This window comes from Mixophyes fleayi, chromosome 7 (genome assembly GCF_038048845.1).
Source record: "Mixophyes fleayi isolate aMixFle1 chromosome 7, aMixFle1.hap1, whole genome shotgun sequence".
Lineage (NCBI taxonomy): Eukaryota > Metazoa > Chordata > Amphibia > Anura > Limnodynastidae > Mixophyes > Mixophyes fleayi.
The window spans coordinates 8,244,306-8,263,511 of NC_134408.1; the positions used below are offsets into that span (position 1 = coordinate 8,244,306).

At 42.1% G+C, this 19,206-nt stretch overlaps 1 protein-coding gene across 1 annotated transcript; it reads left to right on the forward strand.

Annotated features, from left to right (window-relative positions):
* The first annotated feature begins 2,484 nt into the window (after positions 1 to 2,484).
* On the forward strand, positions 2,485 to 9,056 carry LOC142097231 (beta-2-microglobulin-like). Its single transcript, XM_075178898.1, has 4 exons — positions 2,485 to 2,618; positions 6,414 to 6,689; positions 7,110 to 7,135; positions 7,830 to 9,056. The coding sequence occupies exons 1-3, from the start codon at positions 2,549 to 2,551 to the stop codon at positions 7,121 to 7,123; spliced, it is 360 nt and encodes a 119-aa protein (XP_075034999.1). The 5' UTR covers positions 2,485 to 2,548; the 3' UTR covers positions 7,124 to 7,135; positions 7,830 to 9,056.
* The last annotated feature ends 10,150 nt before the right edge of the window (positions 9,057 to 19,206 follow it).

Consider the following 19,206-nt stretch of genomic DNA (forward strand, 5'->3'; position numbering starts at 1 on the left):
CATTTCGGATCAAATCCGCACATAAAATAATATGGGTGTAGAAGTAATAAGTGGTGATATTCGGATGTATGGGAAAGTCAGGGGTGGACAAGATTCAAAACCTGCAAACACTAACACAGAAACTGAAACATAATCCTGCCAAGTTGCAGATAGGGGAACTAGAGGAGACATATTGTGGGCACGTCATAAGCCTTGCGGGTATCTTGTTCTGCAGTTAAGCATCGGTCATTCAGTCAGGGATGTCATCCTTGGTTTAGTGAATTCTGGGCCAGTCAACCATCCACTGACTTTGGTTTAGTGTTAGTCTGCTTAGTTGAACTCGCATTTTGCTTTCTCTGCTACCCTATTCAATTATAATTAAAATTGTGACCTTTTTTGCCAAATGCATATCTGTGTCCGTGTGTTTATTTCATTATTATGGGGGGATCCAATTGGCCGCTTTACTCGTGAGAGTAACGCTGCCCGCGCACTATTTCCGTTAGTAAGGTAATTTCAACGCTGATTTTTGCTCGCAGCTCTAAAAGAGCAGAAAACCGCGTTAAAATTACAGCAGTAACGGTAATAGTGCTCGGGCCGCGTTGTGTTCACGAGTAACGTGGCCAATTGAATTCCCTCCTTAGAGTGATAAGTTTAACGTTACACAAGAGGTTTAGAACCAAGAACCAAACAAGAACAATACTATGAGGCCATTTATCATTCATTTAATTTCTAAGGTGATTAGAGCGTATTTGTGCATTTGTAGGAGGCTCTGCCGGATTGTGAATGTACGGTGGGTGCTGAGAAACCAAACTCGTGTGGATTTTTTTTTTTGTCATAGTTTGAAAAATGATTTGTTGTGTATAAATCTTTTGCTATTACTGGTCTACTGGTCATTATGTGTAATTCTTATACCGCCGATCGCAGTACACTTATATCTGAAGATGGAAATAAAGAACAAAGAAAAAATATGTTGATATTCAATATTGTGCGTGGAATAGTATAAACATATAATCAAATTCGATATCGTGTGTGGAATAGTATAATCAAATGCATTATAAGCTCAGCAAAAATAGTTAACGTTTATTTAAAAAAAATGTGTTAAAACCTTCATGCATTCAAACATTTCTTTATTCGTAGCATTTTTTTAATGATATTATTCTGTGTGATAACAGAACAGGTAAAAACATTGTTGCAATGTGCGCGGCACGATGTCTGCGCGGCACGATGTCTGCGCGGCACGATGTCTGCGCGGCGCGATGTCTGCGCGGCACGATGTCTGCGCGGCACGATGTCTGCGCGGCACGATGTCTGCGCGGCACGATGTCTGCGCGGCACATCGCCGCCGATGTAATCTCCCCCACAGAACTGATTGTGGATCAAGGATATCAAACGAATATTCATAGTCACTATGATTTGTCACGTTGAATACAAGTCTATGTCGTGAATATGCAGTTTCCAGATTTCTGGCAAATAACATGGAAATAATGTTCCTAAGTGAAGAATAAGCAACATAAGTGTAGGACTATCCAGGAACTAGTCATGGAAAATACATATAATTTTAACTTGTGAAGAAAGTCCTCGCCTGCAGGCTTGCAATCTAATAGACGCTGCATTGGTCGGGGGGTTGGGAGGGGGAGGGGGGGGAGGCTGTGACATTGTTGGGGTGCGGAAGTTTGTAGAGTACATAAGGGACTTTCCATAGGGGAGGAGGTTATGTTCAGACCAGGCTGACAGACACACCCATACAGAATGAAAGTGAAAGCAGAAAGCTCACAATAAAACACTATTATAGCTGCTGCGTCACAGTCAGACCGGTTACTGGATGACATTAGGCTGTTGTTGGGTATCTGCTGCGGGGTTTAACCCCTTAACTACTGTAAATACCCCCCCCTCCTACCCCAAAATGAGTCACCCCTTTATCTTCTGCTGTATATAGTTGTCATTCCCAGTCTCCCCCCTCAGTGATCTGTTATATGATCATTTGTAATATTTAATATGTCAGGGTGAAATGACTAGCCTGCCCTATTATTACTACTATTATTATTATTATTATTATTATTATTATTATTATTATTATTATGTTTATTATAACATTCTGCAGTGCTGGACAGTGGGGAAATGCTCAATAAATAGAATAGTTCCAACAAGCAAAGACAAAATGCAAAACATTCAGGAAACATAAACAACAAGAAATGCAGCATATTATGTAAGACGTAATAAGCAAGGTATGGGACAAATATAAGCTGAGAGCTTACAATCTAATTTGGCATTTGGATGTATATAAATCTGGTAATAATACATGCTGTGTATAGTGCTATCTCTGAGATGATCAGGGTGACTGATGAGGGGATATAATATATCAATAAGTTAGTGTTAGATACATCATGGTAACAAAACACAGAGTATAGGGGCTGCGCATGCGCACTGCTCGTAGCTAGAACCTAGGAGATGCCCTCCTGCCCGGTGACAGGTGACGCGCAGCCGTTCTCCTTCTGTGATTGGTCGTTGGGGAAGCCTGATATATAGGAGCGGTGACAGCGCGGAGTCATAGAGCGGCTGCAGGGAGAAGATGAAGGTGTCCTGGACTCTGTCTGCTGTGGTCCTGGCCCTGGTGGTGAGCCTGGCACTGGCTGAAATCAGTGAGTACTGAGCCTCCCCCATCTCCTCTCACTCATTCAGTGTTTCATATAGATCAGTGTCCCAAATAGTACTCTCATGTCACTTATAGATCAGTGTCCCATATAGTACTCTCATGTCACTTATAGATCAGTGTCCCATATAGTACTCTCATGTCACTTATAGATCAGTGTCCCATATAGTACTCTCATGTCACTTATAGATCAGTGTCCCATATAGTACTCTCATGTCTCTTATAGCTCTCTCATGTCTCTTATAGTACTCTCATGTCCTTTCTAGTACTCTCATGTCTCTTATAGAACACTCATGTCCCTTATAGTACTCTCATGTCACTTATAGATCAGTGTCCCATATAGCACTCTCATGTCATTTATAGAACTCTCATGTCCCTTATAGAACTCTCATGTCTCTTATAGAACTCTCATGTCTCGTATAGAACTCCAATGTCCCTTATAGAACTCTCATGTCTCTTATAGAACTCTCATGTCTCTTATAGAACTCTCATGTCCCTTATAGAACTCTCATGTCCCTTATAGAACTCTCATGTCCCTTATAGAACTCTCATGTCTGTATAGAACCCTCATGTCTCTTATAGAACTCTCATGTCTCTTATAGAACTCTCATGTACCTTAAAGAACTCTCATGTCTCTTATAGAACTCTCATGTCCCTTATAGACCTCTCATGTCCCTTATAGAACTCTCATGTCGCTTATAGTACTCTCATGTCCCTTATAGAGCTCTCATGTCCCGTATAGAGCTCTCATGTCCCGTATAGAGCTCCCATGTCCCGTATAGAACTCTCATGTCCCGTATAGAGTTCTCATGTCCCGTATAGAGCTTTCATGTCCCTTATAGCTCAGTGTCTCATATAGCTCTCTAATGAATCTTATAGCATTCTCATGTCTCTCATAGCCCATGTTTCTCATGTCTCTCATAGCCCATGTGTCTTATAGCACCCTCATGTCACTTACAGCGCTTAATTTCCCATATAGCTCTCTATAGTGTCAAGTTCAAACTTTTTGTCTTATATTTTGTTACTTTGTACCTTTTTCTCTGTCTCTCTCTCCCTTTCTCTCTCTCTCACTGTCTCTTTGGTCTCTCTCCCTTTCTCTCTCTCTCACTGTCTCTTTGGTCTCTCTCCCTTTCTCTCTCTCTCACTGTCTCTTTGGTCTCTCTCCCCCTATCTCTCATTATTTACTTACTCCCATGGTCAGGTTCAATCCCCGCAGCCCCCCTCACCTCTGTTATATTTACTTTCTTTTTCCCTTCCTAAGTGTGACTGGTCTTTCCCCAGCGCCCCCACCCCACATATTGCTGTAATATGTCTCCCCTTAGTCTCACTTTCACTTTAGCAGCTCACGCCCCAACGTCTCTCCTTTGTCTCTCATTAACATCTTGTTTTCAAATCACATCCGTTCTTGTATTTACTTGTCCTCGTTGCTGTGTACGAGGGACCCTGCTGGGCTGTAGGATTTGGCCTCGGACCTGCGGCTTCACCTGTGAATTATTAACTTATTGACGTTTAATGACATTACAGTGGTCTATTTTTATTTATATGCAGTAGTACATACTGGATCTGCAGGAATGTTGTTGGAGACCTATACGAAATGATACGGGGCCCCTAAGGACCTCTGCTGTGTATATATTGCTCTGACGTGCAGCGTACCAAGAGCTTACAATTTGGAGGGCACTTATGAAGTGCGGATTGTGCCCACCGTGTGTTACTCTTTGCCACAGTGTATCTACATTTCTGTCCTGGTGCATATGTAATTGGAGCAAGGCAGCCACGTTTGCGGTGGAGCAGTATAGACGCGGTGACGGTATCCTAGGGCAGAAACAAGGTTTCAGTTTGTGGATATTATTGTAATAAGATAGAGGAGTGACTAGGGCACTTTTTTATGGGGGCAATTTCCATTCCTCAAAAGGACTTGAATTTGGCACCAGCTCAGATGTATTGGGGTCCAATGTGTGTAATGGGACCTGTTTCATGTTAATCATAGTACTGTAGGAAGTAGGTTTATAATGTACACATACAGATCACACGCAGGATGAGTTTGCACAGTTTGTTGCTGTAGGGACTTTCCACAAGGACGTTTTATGACACCTACATCTCTGCTATCCCAGTGATCACTGTATATACTGGCAGCTGTAAGCACGGGCCGCGTTAGATTCAAACGCAATGTGAGCGCAACCTGGGTTTAAAAAAATCGGACAAAATTTGCACATTCACCTGGTTTCAAGTACAAGCGGAACTCGGAAAACGTTTCCATTTGAATCCGGGTGTAAGTCGTGTGCTCTGAACCACTCTTATTATCATAAATAAAAATATTACATTTTTTTACATGAAATACATAATTCATGATGTCCTCTCTAGTTTCTCTCGCAGTATCTGTGCTCTCTAGTGGCACCCACGCGTGTCGTCATCTCTGTCAGTCGGCGCTCACACCCGTCCTGTGGCTGGGGCAAGTGATACGGCTAAAAGTCACGCACCCGAGTGATGCCTTGGACTTGAATTGGTCGAAGGCGCTCTCCCTCGGCACGCCCTTCTGTACATCGTTTACGTCTCTCTAGAATTACCCCCCCCCCTTCCCCGTAGACTGTTTCTATAAGATATCCGAGTGCAGTGTCCATGATTGACTGCTAAATGGTGGCTTGGGGGAATTCCCGATCTGTTCACATGGCGCTAGTGACACTTGGAGAAAGTTACATCTGGATATAGACGGCTACATCACCATGTAATACCCTAATAGGGAAATAGAACAATATTCATTGTGACAGGTGTTGTTTACAGCATTTATCAAACACCAACACAAGGGCAGAGCACATTTGTGCCATCAGTCTCTGTCTCCTGTTTTCTGTGTGTCTTTAATTTGAACTGGTAATGACCTTTAGCCAATCAGATCAGCGAAGTAAGCAAAGATGTAAATAGGGGAATGGAGGCAGCAGGAAGCCACAGACTGAGAGTTATATAGTGGAAGGAGCAGGGTCCCCCAGCAGCACAGAGTATATCAGGAGATGAGTGATGTGTTACTGAGAACAGGGCTGCATGTGACAGGGGCAGTGACATGATGTGAGGAGGGGAATGGAGGCGGCAGGAAGCCACAGACTGAGAGTTATATAGTGGAAGGAGCAGGGTCCCCAGCAGCACAGAGTATATCAGGAGATCAGTGATGTGTTAGTGAGGACAGGGCTGCATGTGACAGCAGCAGTGACATGATGTGAGGAGGTGAATGGAGGCAGCAGGTAGCCACAGACTGAGAGTTATATAGTGGAATGAGCAGGGTCCCCCAGCAGCACAGAGTATATCAGGAGATGAGTGATGTGTTAGTGAGGCCAGGGCTGCATGTGACAGTGGCAGTGACATGATATGAGGAGGGGAATGGAGGCAGCAGGAAGCCACAGACTGAGAGTTATATAGTGGAATGAGCAGGGTCCCCCAGCAGCACAGAGTATATCAGGATATTAGTGATGTGTCAGTGAGGACAGGGCTATATGTGACAGGGGCAGTGACATGATGTGAGTAGGATGGAGGCAGCAGGAAGCCACAGACTGAGAGTTATATAGTGGAAGGAGCAGGGTCCCCAGCAGCACAGAGTATATCAGGATATTAGTGATGTGTCAGTGAGGACAGGGCTATATGTGACAGGGGCAGTGACATGATGTGAGTAGGATGGAGGCAGCAGGAAGCCACAGACTGAGAGTTATATAGTAGAGATATGAGGCACCTGAGAAATTGTGATGCCAGACCCCGTCTGTATCTAATGACTTCCATATATCCAACTTGTTTTCTTCCCCAGGACCACCAACCGTGTATGTCTACACTCGCAAGCCAGTGAAGGATGGAGAACCAAATCAGCTGATCTGCTACGCCAACTCCTTCCATCCACCACGTATTAGCATGATTTTGAGGAGAAACGGAGAAAAATTTAAGGACATCCAAGAAAGTGACCTCTCCTTCCAACAGGACTGGAGCTACCACAAGACTGTGCATGTCCCCTTCACTCCTCTTGATGGTGAAAAGTATGACTGTGCGGTCATGCACGATGATCAGGCATCAAAGATTTACCAGCTTGGTATGTTACCCCGGGGACATACCAGAAATAGCCGGGCAGATTAAAGCTAGGGTTATCTGTTTGTTTATGGGGTTTTTTGCTGTTGTTTAACCTTCAATCCACCCAACCCCAGGGGGCAGAACTGGAGGTGCCGTTTTTTTTGAGAGCCCTGGAGCTCCCTAGATATTGTCCCCCGTCTCAGTTTGAGGGGGGTGTCTGTTGTGCATGTTATTTAATGAATCAAAAGTAAAAAAGAGTTATACTTCTTGCATAGCTGGATGAATGGGGTGGTAGGGGGTTGTAGAAAAGGCTGGAGAAGATAGTGGTGCCCTCATAGGCATAACTAGAGCAGATCACTGCGGAATCAGTGGCGCTATATAAATAAATGGTGATGATGATGATCACTAAGTTTATCTTATTTTTATGTCTTTGCTCTTTCAGATGTTGCGATGTAAGAAGCTCGGGCGGTAAGTGTTGCATTTGTCTCCTCGGTGCTCCACAAAGCATTGGTGACCCTTATTGGTGCAGAGAATAGGGGTCACCTAGTACTGTATTAGGGGGAAGTGACACCAATGGCAAGATAGAGGATTTCATATTGATATGGCCAGGATGCCACCTAGTGGTGGGCAGGGGAAGTGTCTCCCATACCAAAGATAGAAATTCCTCATATTTGCAGTTGAATAGCGCAGTTCAGCTAAAGGCAATTACTATTTGTCTTGTCAATTTTTGCAATTGAAACAGCCACCAGATCTATACATTCTTTGTTCAAGTGATGTTCCCACCACCTACCAGCTGAGCAGTCCGCCCTAATTGGTCCATCTTCCTAATAACATGTCTTTCATTCAATCCAAAATCCTGGCTCAGGAATTCTATTCCCGGAGAGTCGTCCTATTTATGAATGAAACAAGGATTTATCATTAAACGTGGGACATAAGGTGCTGTTATCCAGTGTAGCCTCAGTCTATCGTTACTTATTGATAGGTAGAGAGTATAATTAATTCACGTAGTGTGATGATATATTTAATGCAGGATGGTCCACCAGGGGGCGACAGTGTTCTTTATCAGGGTGTCACATATAAATAGTTGATAATGTCACTAGTCAGATATAACATGAAGAAGGAAGGGTGGAAATCTTACAATTTTATTCTCTTCATCTTTTAGCCAATCACAGGGGATTGCGAGTCACATCGGACCACTCACCAGACCGTAATCACAAATTGTTACCCCTGTCAATGACTACAATCCATTTCTATACAATTCCTACCGAAGGATTACACATCAATTAATGGGTTACTTCCCTGAATTTATCTGTCTCTCCTCTATCCCTCATTAATTGTAACCAGAGTGCTATCTTGAGTGTGACATTTATACTTTATATCTGTAATGTGGTCTTGTGAGGCTGCCACGGCTGATTGATATTATTGTTATAAGTAATACGTGTGTTCAAGATTCAGGTCAACGTGCGCCAATCTGCCTGCTCGTCTTAAAGCACCACTACGATTAACATACAAGTAAAAAAAAAAAAAAGCTACAGATCACACACACGCGTGTGTATTGTATGTAAAACCTTTCCTTTAATGTCCTATTAAAAGACACAGCAAGCCGCCTCCCATAGCAAGAGCAGAATGACGCTGACTCCGGTGTATGGCCAATGGCAATAGTGTTCTGTCAAGGTGTGGAAACATTTACATATATATTTGTGAATGTTATTAGTGGAGTTTTTTTTTTGTTTTTTGTTTCTACAAGACAATTGTATGTTAGTTTTAGTGGTCCTTGAAAACAAGAGTTTCATGTAGTGCTCTGCACAGCAAGGTCACAACTTACACGAATTAAGGGGAAGTGACACCATCCAAAGGATAGAAGCCACAAAATGTATCTAGGCATTATTCAGAATTTAGTGTTTATACATTTCCGGATCACTAGGCTTCCGCGCGTGCACTGATGATTGAAGACGTGATATACTCTGATATATGGCATCAATGAGCTATATGGTGGGCCTGTATTGATACCAATCTTGCGCATTGTGTCAAATACGTATCGCATACATTTAATGCTTTTTATTAAATTTTACCCTCTGAATATGCGTGATCGCGTTGAGAGAGAAAACTAACATTTTGCGAATGAAAACCAAGCCCTTTAATTCCCCTCTGACAGCTTAACCTCAATGAGTACTTTCCTACAATCACAAGTAATGCTTAACTTTACATAGATTTACTGATAATAATCATATAACTGCCTTCATCATAACGCTTTAGGGTATGTGGGACACTTTTTAAAATATTGGGGGGTGGGTTATATCAAGCTTATTGTTTTTGCATTCCTTCTTAATAAATGATGAATCTGCATAAATTGTGTGTATGGGTTGGTTAATAAAACCTTTTCCAACAACAGGTGCATCTCTGGTTTTGTTTAATAATGTTAGATTTCAGAGTGTCATCAGCTCATCCGATATAAAAGCCAGACACATAATTGCATTTTACAACATTTGGGTGTAAATTTTCTAATAAACCTGAACATCAATCCAATGTAAATCGGGACAATTTGGAATTGAGGGTCATACCCAGCCTTATGCCCATGTCCCCTCCACTGACCCATGGCCACCATTGAGGCATCATCTACGGACATCAATGGTTCTAGAATCCCCAGCCGGACATTGGCCGGATGGTATGGGGGGCTGGACATGTCTAAAAAGGACTTTATACGATCCTCCTTACCCCAAACAGAACATAGCAAAGTGGAACTTCATTCTTTAAAGCATTTTTTTTACTTTAAATGAGAGGGGGACCTGTCCTGTCACTAATAACAGCAAACATTTACGATGGTGTGAGGGGGATCTGACCATTGCCTTTACTGGCAAACCCCCCTTCCCACCCAGAACCGGTCCGATTTGGTGACTTAAATCATTTCCCTACCTTAACGTTTACTGTGATAATTAGTGGTCAAACCTCCCCAGTTTGTAGAGGGAGAAGCACTGAGATGACCAGTACACAGTACCACTTCCCGGGCCTTGCATGCCGAGCTAAGGCCCATTTGCAGCATGGTTTGTATTTAGTGAAATGAGTCTTATTGGCTGGAACACATACAGATGTCAGGGGCTTGTATTGCGAATCATCAGTGTCCTGTAGATTCTAGGGGAGCTGTGGCAGAGCAACTGCACAGTATCATTTAAATAGTTATATTAATAAATTTTACAGCAACATTTAATCATCATAGAGTTTAAAAATACTGGACAGCAATAAGCAAAACACAAAACTAGCTGCTGTCTGCGACACATGTAAGAAGTCACATAGTTGCACCCCTGTGGTGTCCTTTTAGTATTTACACACTTCTTAGTGGTCTCCGGGGGTCCGGTCTTGTTCCTGGGATCTTCACTTCCATCTTTTGTGGCCCCTGGTCTGTATCTCTCTCATCCCTATCCCCACCTCATTACTGTACTACCTGTACATGGTCCTTTGGCCGGGAACAAATGACTAGACATTGGCTTATTGGTCGAAAGACCCGAAATAGGGGCTTCTTGCAAAGTCAAAGCTTCACTCTCGTATGATACGGGGATGACGTCCGGGTAAGCTGAAGAGACTTCAGGGCAGTTTGTAACTTGGTGACACCAGTTGTGTGAGTCGGTGAAATACCGTGCTCTATTGTACTATAATATTCTTTGTGCGCCCTAATTATATACATATCAGTTGATACGAAAAAACACAAAATCTGGGTGTTAGGATTGCAAGCACCACCATTAATGAGTGTTCGATAACATCATTCATAAAATCACATGACTAATGACATCATTAGAAATGTCACTGATGACATCTCAGAGTGGTTCAATCATTATTACATCACATAACATCCCCTATGACATCAGCAATAACCAATGAAACAAGTCTCACTAATAAACCAGTAAAATGTGTACAATGTCGCCACAGACGGGTGTAACGCTACATTCCTGGGCCCGATAACTAAATTTCGGCTTCCCTGCGCATGCTCTCAGATGATACTGGGTGCAGGTCGTAGCAGAACTATCGCCCGTGTAGGGAGTGTGCGCCCCTCACTTCAGTTCCTTAGCCCTAGTGACAGAAGCAGCTTCACTGACGACAGAGATGCAACGGGAGGGGAAACACAAGCCGTAGATATGGTCCTACACTGATGCCTCGTTCTCACCCAGACACAGGTTTTATTAATACAAAGAAGGGTAAGGGACAGCCCTGCTAAATATAGATTCAGGCCTATTGCTGAAATGTCAGTTTCGTGTCGGGGCTATTTTAGTAACCTAAAATCTTCTACGGAGATGGTCACAGAGACCTTGCAGCCCTGGTACTGAATGCCATCTATCTCGCTGGTAACAAGATGACCCCTTAGTGCTCAAATAGCAGGGAAATGTAAACAAGATATAATTGTATTCATTTATCCAGCAATACTTATTTTAAAATTTCATTATGATCATGCGTAAGTTGGGTAACCTTAACAGATTAATTTCCTGTGTTTCTTTTTAGTATTGGACCAAAGTCTAACTGACTTCAAAAAGAAAAATTGTCTATTATGTTCCTGCTCTTTTCTTAAAGTAAACGTGTAAAAAAAATATATAGTAGCATTACTTCAATGCCAACTTTTCAAATTTAAACCACACAACATAAACAATCAGTCCTTGGCTTAGAAAGCTGGTTAATAATGCACCCCTCCCCCCCGTCACCCCACCCCCGTCACGTTCCTTCTCTACTAAAGATAAACCAATCAAAACATTGAAAATCATAGGGGCTCTGATGCTTGTGGTTGGGAGACCCCAAACATTGACAATAATACAACCCCCGACATTACCTCCGTATGACGGATTATCCTTGACTCAAAGCCAGTACTAGGGGGTGCGGGGCTGGTAACTGGGTCCCCAAAAACTATTACGCCACATACCCTGAGGAAGATTTTGCTTAGTTTAAGAAATTAAGTTTGTGGAGACCTGGAATATGGGGTGTCCTCTAATCAAAGTGACTGATCGGAGTTGGGGGTCACTGTTTCAGAAGAGGTGGACACCTAAATAAATTCCAGTCTACCCACATAACTGAAAAAGTAGATGCCCTTTCTAGGCACATTGCTACCTATGGTGACTATGGAGTGGAGACCCCCCCCCCCCCCCCCAAGATGTGGCAATTAATCCACCTCTATTGAATCCCTATTTCATGGACCACCTGCCTATTAATCCACAACTCCAGTGATATCCAATCTGGGTTGTCTTATCGTGGTTTTTTGGACCACGTTGCCTCAATCACAGAAGCCAACAGGCCGCCCAGTTTTTATTAGGGGGGCACCAAACACAAGAGAAAGACGACCCCTGGCAAATTACAACCAACTCTACTACTGAAAAGTGCAGAAGCTCATCGGCTAGGATGAGAAAGGGACCCCCAAATGGACAGCTAGGGTAAGAAAAGGAACATAAGACAATGCACAACTAACCACACAAAATACAAATTTATTGCTCACCCCTCGAATTAAAACATCTTTTGAATTTCTTCTTTCTTCAGAGTTTCTTAGATTACTATCAGAGAGCTTTAACCAGTCAGAGTGGAGGGAATAATTCAAATATCTGTCCCTCCACTTCTTCTGTATCTGGGGAGAAGATATGTGATCTGAATGGTTCAACCAACCAGAGTCCAGAGGTCGGTTTATATAATAGTGGGAGATACTAGGATGATCAATCGAGATACACTGGATTCCATGTTTGCTACGTTATTATTTTTTCCATTCTGGTAGGTTCAGCTAACCTGTGGCACTGTTGTCCGACAACAGCCGGGGAGCTACAGGAAGCCGAAACCTAAACATCCCCAGTGGCATTGCCCTAGGTAATATGTTCTGTCCCCCACCTAGCACCAAAGTTGGATGGGTGGTTGGTATGCATTGGGCTGTGGGCCATTTGTCTGCCCCGACGCCAACCACTCCTTGGGGAATGGGAATGTCCCACCTAAAAGGACACTGTCTGTCTATATAACCCCAACCCCACACTGCGTTAGAAGATTCCAGGAACAGCCCGGCCTCAAGGGCTCTGTGGGTTGAACCGAGCAGGTGAATATATAAAAATATGAATAATGCCCCACACTGACCCACCCAGTAGAAGTAGTGGCAGGTGCAATTGCCGTCCAGCCGTTTGCCTGGTGGGGGCAATCTGCGGAGGCAGGTGCAACTTAGCTCTCAGCTGGTAGATGAGCGCCAGCAACTAGCGTTCTCCCTGTTTCTGGCCGGCGTCAAGCCGGTTGCCAGGCAGCAGAAGCTTCCATAGCTGTGTGTTTTCATTAATGCAAATATTTTCTAATATTTTCTGTCAATACTTCTTATTAACTGTTGCCTGCCCTGAACATGGCCTGATTACTGGACTTGTTATTAACTGTTGTCTGTGCTGACCGTGGCCTGATTACTGGACTTGTTATTAACTGTTGTCTGTGCTGACCGTGGCCTGATTACTGGACTTGTTATTAACTGTTGTCTGTGCTGACTGTGGCCTGATTACTGGACTTGTTATTAACTGTTGTCTGCGCTGACCGTGGCCTGATTACTGGACTTGTTATTAACTGTTGTCTGTGCTGACCGTGGCCTGATTACTGGACTTGTTATTAACTGTTGTCTGTGCTGACTGTGGCCTGATTACTGGACTTGTTATTAACTGTTGTCTGCGCTGACCGTGGCCTGATTACTGGGCTTGTTTTGACCTGTTGCCTGCCCTGACCTTGGCCTGATTACTGGGCTTGTTATTAACTGTTGTCTGTGCTGACTGTGGCCTGATTACTGGACTTGTTATTAACTGTTGTCTGTGCTGACTGTGGCCTGATTACTGGACTTGTTATTAACTGTTGTCTGCGCTGACCGTGGCCTGATTACTGGGCTTGTTTTGACCTGTTGCCTGCCCTGACCTTGGCCTGATTACTGGGCTTGTGACCTGTTGCCTGCCCTGACCTTGGCCTGATTACTGGACTTTGCTGTTGCAATCTTTTCTGATCTCAGCTTGTTTCTCGGATTCAGAAAGTCACCATCTGCCTCCTACTGTGTCCTGTCCACCAAACTTACCAATATCTAGATTTAATAAGCCATTACTACCATGAGTTAAGACCTGAGGGCAACTGAGTACTCTGAAAGATATTGCATTCCTTGTAAAGATTGCTGCTATAGAAAGTGGTTCTATCTCATTTGGCATTGCCATAACATAATATAAAGCATCAATAAAAAATACCATAAAAAGAAGTACAACCAAAAGGAAAACACTGAAATTGATTCAATCAAAAATAAAGAAAGTCATAAACACCAAACAAAATGTATCACTAAGATACAAAAAAAAATTCATAAGGATTTGCATAAAAATAAATTATAGGACATAGAAAACCTCACCGTAAAATTGTAAACGAAAATAATGCTCTGAAATAAATGTTGAGGGGACAAACTGATACAAGATGACACCTGTCACCTATAAAATGTTTGGACCACTATCTAGCAAACAGACAAACTAGGAGAAGCATTGAACAATCCTAAAGTTATTAAAACAGCAATAAATATAGTTGAAACTACTAAAATACAATGACACAACTGAATAACAACAACACCATCAAAGACGATAAAGAACACTTTCTAGAACACAAGGGACACTGCCCCCTTTTAAAACATGATATTTAAATTGGTTGGCATTGCATGCTATTACTTAGTCTATAAACTCTATTGCCTGGTGAAATTATAGTGACAATTCGAAGCTTGTGTCCCAGGCACCAGGCATTAGCTTGTTAGGCTCATTTGAACAGAGAAACCGTGGCTGAGAATGGTGTGTACCGCAGAATATAAAACCTCATGTTCTATAAAACAAAATGAAAAATCCTGCTCAACACATGGGACATGTAGTAAATCAGAAATATTGTAGCAACTCCTGGTGGAAACTCAAGTTACTGCAAGTATATTGCAGGACAGTGCATTGGTTTTATCTAAAGCTGGTTGTCTTTGGCAGTACGTGTGTGCAAACAGTGCAACTGAGAGTCATTTTTTATTTTTCATTTTCAAATATTTTATTTATGTCTCTAAATATTTGCAGGTATTTACAGAGCAGGTTTCTTTGTGGCCACATATGAAGGTGAAGTCAACCCAACCTCTAGGTGCAACCTCTAAAGCCATTGTATAAAGGTAGATTTAATATAAAACTTTTTGCTATGTTAAATGGGTCCTCTGAGCTGTTAATTCTCCATTTATCACCTTTGTCTTTACGTTAATACATCTCTCTCCCTTTTTCTTAGCCCTGGTACCATTAGTTCTCAATTCGGAAGCTGTAAACATATAATTAGGGATTTTGTTTTCTAGTTTTAAATACCAAGAAAGCCAGAAATCTGATTCATCTGAGACTAAGGGGTAGATTTAATAAAAAAAAACATGATTGGCAGTAGTTTGAAACCACCGCACATCCCCACAAATTTCTGGCGGTTTTGTGCTCCAAACCACCATATTTACTACAGGGCGCTTTGAGGCTTGAATGTCAAAACCGAAAAAAGAAAAAGCCTTTTTAATACCTGCTTCTGATAGGCTTGTTAGCTCGGACATTCTGTTTGAGCTCTATTGCCATTCATAACATAAGAGGAGGCACCAGTGACATATGAATTATTGTGATAATCAATATTTATTGATTATGGGCACAAAATTAGTTTATAATTAACTTATGGGGCAATTTGTTTTTATAACTTTGAAGGGGGCAATATTATTGTATTATTATATTATGGGGGCAATATGAATATATATATTAAGGGTGAAATAATATTTTATTGGTAACGGGGGCAATAATTATTTATGATGGGGAAACACTTTTTAAAACTGCCGGAAAAAAAAACCGCTGAAACCTGGTAGTGTCATCAAAACGGCTTTAGTAGAATTAGTAGATTTAATAAAGTTTCTAAAAAGAAAAGTGGAGGTGTTGCTCATAGCAACCAATCAGATTGTAGCTATCGTTTTTTGGAATGTACTAGATAAATGGTAGCTAGAATCTGATTGGTTGCTCTGGGAAACACCTCCACTTTTTAGAAGCTTTAGTAAAACTAGCCCTTAGTGTTGAATGAACCTGTGCGAGCGGCGGAGCAGCGCAGGTAGTCGCCCGTGCCAGCTGGGCCATAACTATAGGGCGCAGTGAGGTTCCTGAGTCAATTCACCGCTCACAGTCTCTCTTCATCACCATCACCATTTATTTATATAGCGCCACTGATTCCGCAGCGCTGTACAGAGAACTCACTCACATCAGTCCCTGCCCCATTGGAGCTTAGTCTAAATTCTCTAACACACACAGACACACACAGACACACAGAGAGAGACTAGGGTCAATTTTAATAGCAGCCAATTAACCTACTAGTATGTTTTTGGAGTGTGGGAGGAAACCGGAGCACCCGGAGGAAACCCACACAAACACGGGGAGAACACAGAAACTCTGCGCAGATAAGGCCATGGTCAGGAATTGAACTCATGACCACAGTGCTGTGAGACAGAAGTGCTAACCACTGAGTCACCGTGGTGCCCATGGCTCTTCAAAAGTCACAGAGCAAAGCCGCATCTCTGCAAGTCTTCAACGTAAGTGGTTCATCGGCCTCCCTCCCTCTCCCGTCAGCCATTCTGCCACCCTTCCCTGGCACCCTCTCCTATGCCACCCTGTCACCTGCCCACTAGGACCATGTCATTCCTGCTCACCCGCCTCTGTATCTGAACAGTGAGTCAATGAGCAGCTCCGTTCCCTCAGCTTAGTCCTTCCACTTGCAGCAGATTCCCCCTACATTATTACTATATGTATACGATGTCTCAGGGGAACGACAGTGATGCTTGTGGGAGCCTATTAGACGTTCAGTGCCCTCCTCGTGGGGTTGGTGATTGTAGTCCCAGGGTGACGAGAAATTATGTCTCTTATTTACTTCTCAAGATTTGTTTCCAATAAAAACAACATAAACACCTAATTATATGGAGTTGTCATTTTTTTTTATGTTATATCTCTTTCATTAACACTGAAATACACTCAATACCCCACAAAAAGTACTGCAGGAAACCCAATATATATTATATATTTTCCATGTATATATTATTACAGTAGCCACAGACTTCCCCCACCAGCTACTAATGTTATTCTGCTGCCTTATTTACCAGATCTTAGATTGTAAGCTCATTTGGGCAGAGCCATCGTTACCGTCTGTTTCATGTCATTGTATGTGATTTATTTGTATCATGATATCCTCGGTGTACAGAGCTGGGTACTAAGTATTACGTTGTACTTTATAAGTAAAAGATAATAACAATCATTAATTCATGTTTGTCTTCTGATTAGTAGGAGTGGCTGGATACGACACAGAAGTGCTCTGCGGATACAATGTTATCCACTGCACAGAGTATGGCTGATCTGTCGTATCCAAGGGCAGTGAAAAGCATATCAATAAGTAAATAATCTCACCGATGCTTTATAAATAAGACATGTAGCACTATTTAGGAAAAGCTTCATAAATGTAGTGAGTAGATAGCAGGGAATGGGTAGATCTTGGACATGACATTACCTGTTCCTTGCAGGCTCATTATGTTTACATAGAAAGGTTACACAGCCATACTAATAAATGTCTGTTCAATGAGACTGAGTCTTATCAGATTAATGCACAATTCAATATATACATAGTAACTTGATCTGTGTTCAGGTAAATAGTCAGTCAGGTATGTTCTCAATTAAACGTGTCATGAGATTAATGCTCATCTATTAAATTAGTACATTGCTAATTTGAAAATATAATTAGATCAGTTAGATCTAAATAAATTATAATCTAAGTCTTATTGGAAACAATTCTAGCATTTGGTCAGTAAGTCGCAGTGTTATCGTTTTGATGCATTTTGAAAGTTTCAGAAAAATCCTAACGAAAAAGAAAGCTGAAAATCGACCTGGTCCACTTTTCTGTAAGGTCTTATTCACATTGATATAACATTATAAATGTGATGAGTTATAAGCAGTGTAGTGACCTAGGACTCCACCAGAGGGGGCACTTCCTATATATATGCATGGTGAAGAATAGTTCTGTTATGAGTAGTGCAGTGACCTTATACTCCACCAGAGGGGGCACTTCCTATAGCTATGCATGGTAGAGAACAGGAGTACTGTTATAAGCAGTGCAGTGACCTTAGACTCCACCAGAGGGGGCACTTCCTATAGATATGCATGGTGGAGAATAGGAGTTCTGTTATGAGTAGTGCAGTGACCTTAGACTCCACCAGAGGGGGCACTTCCTATAGATATGCATGGTGGAGAACAGGAGTGGTGTTATAAGAAGTGCAGTGACCTTAGACTCCACCAGAGGGGGCACTTCCTATAGAGGTGCATGGTGGGGAACACGACTTTGTAAATGTGATGTTATCTGCAGCGCAATGACCTAGGACTCCACTAGAGGGCAGTGGACGACAACCTTTCTTCTTCCCAGTAAATTGTATGGTGGAGAATAATTAGTAGCGGTCGGCACTGAGCACTAGAGCTCCTGAGATTTGTTGCACATGTAGTATTAAGGTTTAGCCTTTAGGCATCATGGGAGCTGCCATAGTGGAAACGATCAAACTCAGAAGTCCCTGTAATAAACACAGAGCTCTGGCATTAAGGGCAATATATGTGAAGGTGTGGCCCATAGTTTGGTTATAGCAGAAACTTTTATCTGTTTGTTGAAGTTGCATTCCTTACAGTCAATAGTTGCCAGTGCATGCTGGGACATGTAGTTCCACAATAGCGAAAGTAAACCCACAAATTTTAAAAGAAAGTTTAGTTGATTAAAGCACTCAGAGAATTCACCACTTTAATATAAAATAAAATCTTCTGGTAACCTAATGAAAAATATTTCTGTATTTGTAATCCGATAGGGTTAATACCTGGCGCCAGAGGGGTTAGACCCCAGAGCTAGGGGATGTAAAAATGTATTAAAGGGAATGTTTATTAATTTAAATGTATATAATTAATGTATGGGCCCTGTGGCGCCAGTTAGTAACCGTCGTGTAGCGCCGTAGAGGTTTAGCGCTGGGCGTGTAAATGCATTTAGTTTCATATTGGCCATGTATTGATTTATTATGAGATTTTGGAGGAAATATGTTTCTGCAACTGTCTGAGGAAAGGATCCCATGCTAATTAATTCTTTTCATGTAAGTGACCAACACTTGCTTAGCCTAAATACACAACAGGGGGGCCGTTATCTTTTTTTCCTGTGTGGCTTTTCGTCCTGTATCATAGAACCTGTCTGAACAATGCAACCAGCAAGTAATTTAGGAAATCACAGATTGGTGTGAATTGTGCAAATTAAATTGCGTTAAATGCAAGATCAGAGAATATATTACATCCTGATGGTAAACATTCAATGTAAAATCTTAGACTCTATGGTGCCGAATAGCATCATGGGGGCTGGGTTACCCCCTGCCAACATGTATGTCAGAAAGAGCCCTGTTTTACCATCTAACATATTATTTCATCTGTAACTTCTGGAAGATCGCTAGTACCTCAAATTAGCATGTAACTGTCCTTATTAGGACTACTTGAGCTAATAAAACATCA

Bases quoted from the DNA above. Each gene is read 5' to 3' on its own strand.
- LOC142097231 (XM_075178898.1), top strand. From the start codon at position 2,549: ATGAAGGTGTCCTGGACTCTGTCTGCTGTGGTCCTGGCCCTGGTGGTG. The intron at 2,619-6,413 runs GTGAGTACTGAG...TTTCTTCCCCAG, and splicing joins CCTGGCACTGGCTGAAATCA to GACCACCAACCGTGTATGTC.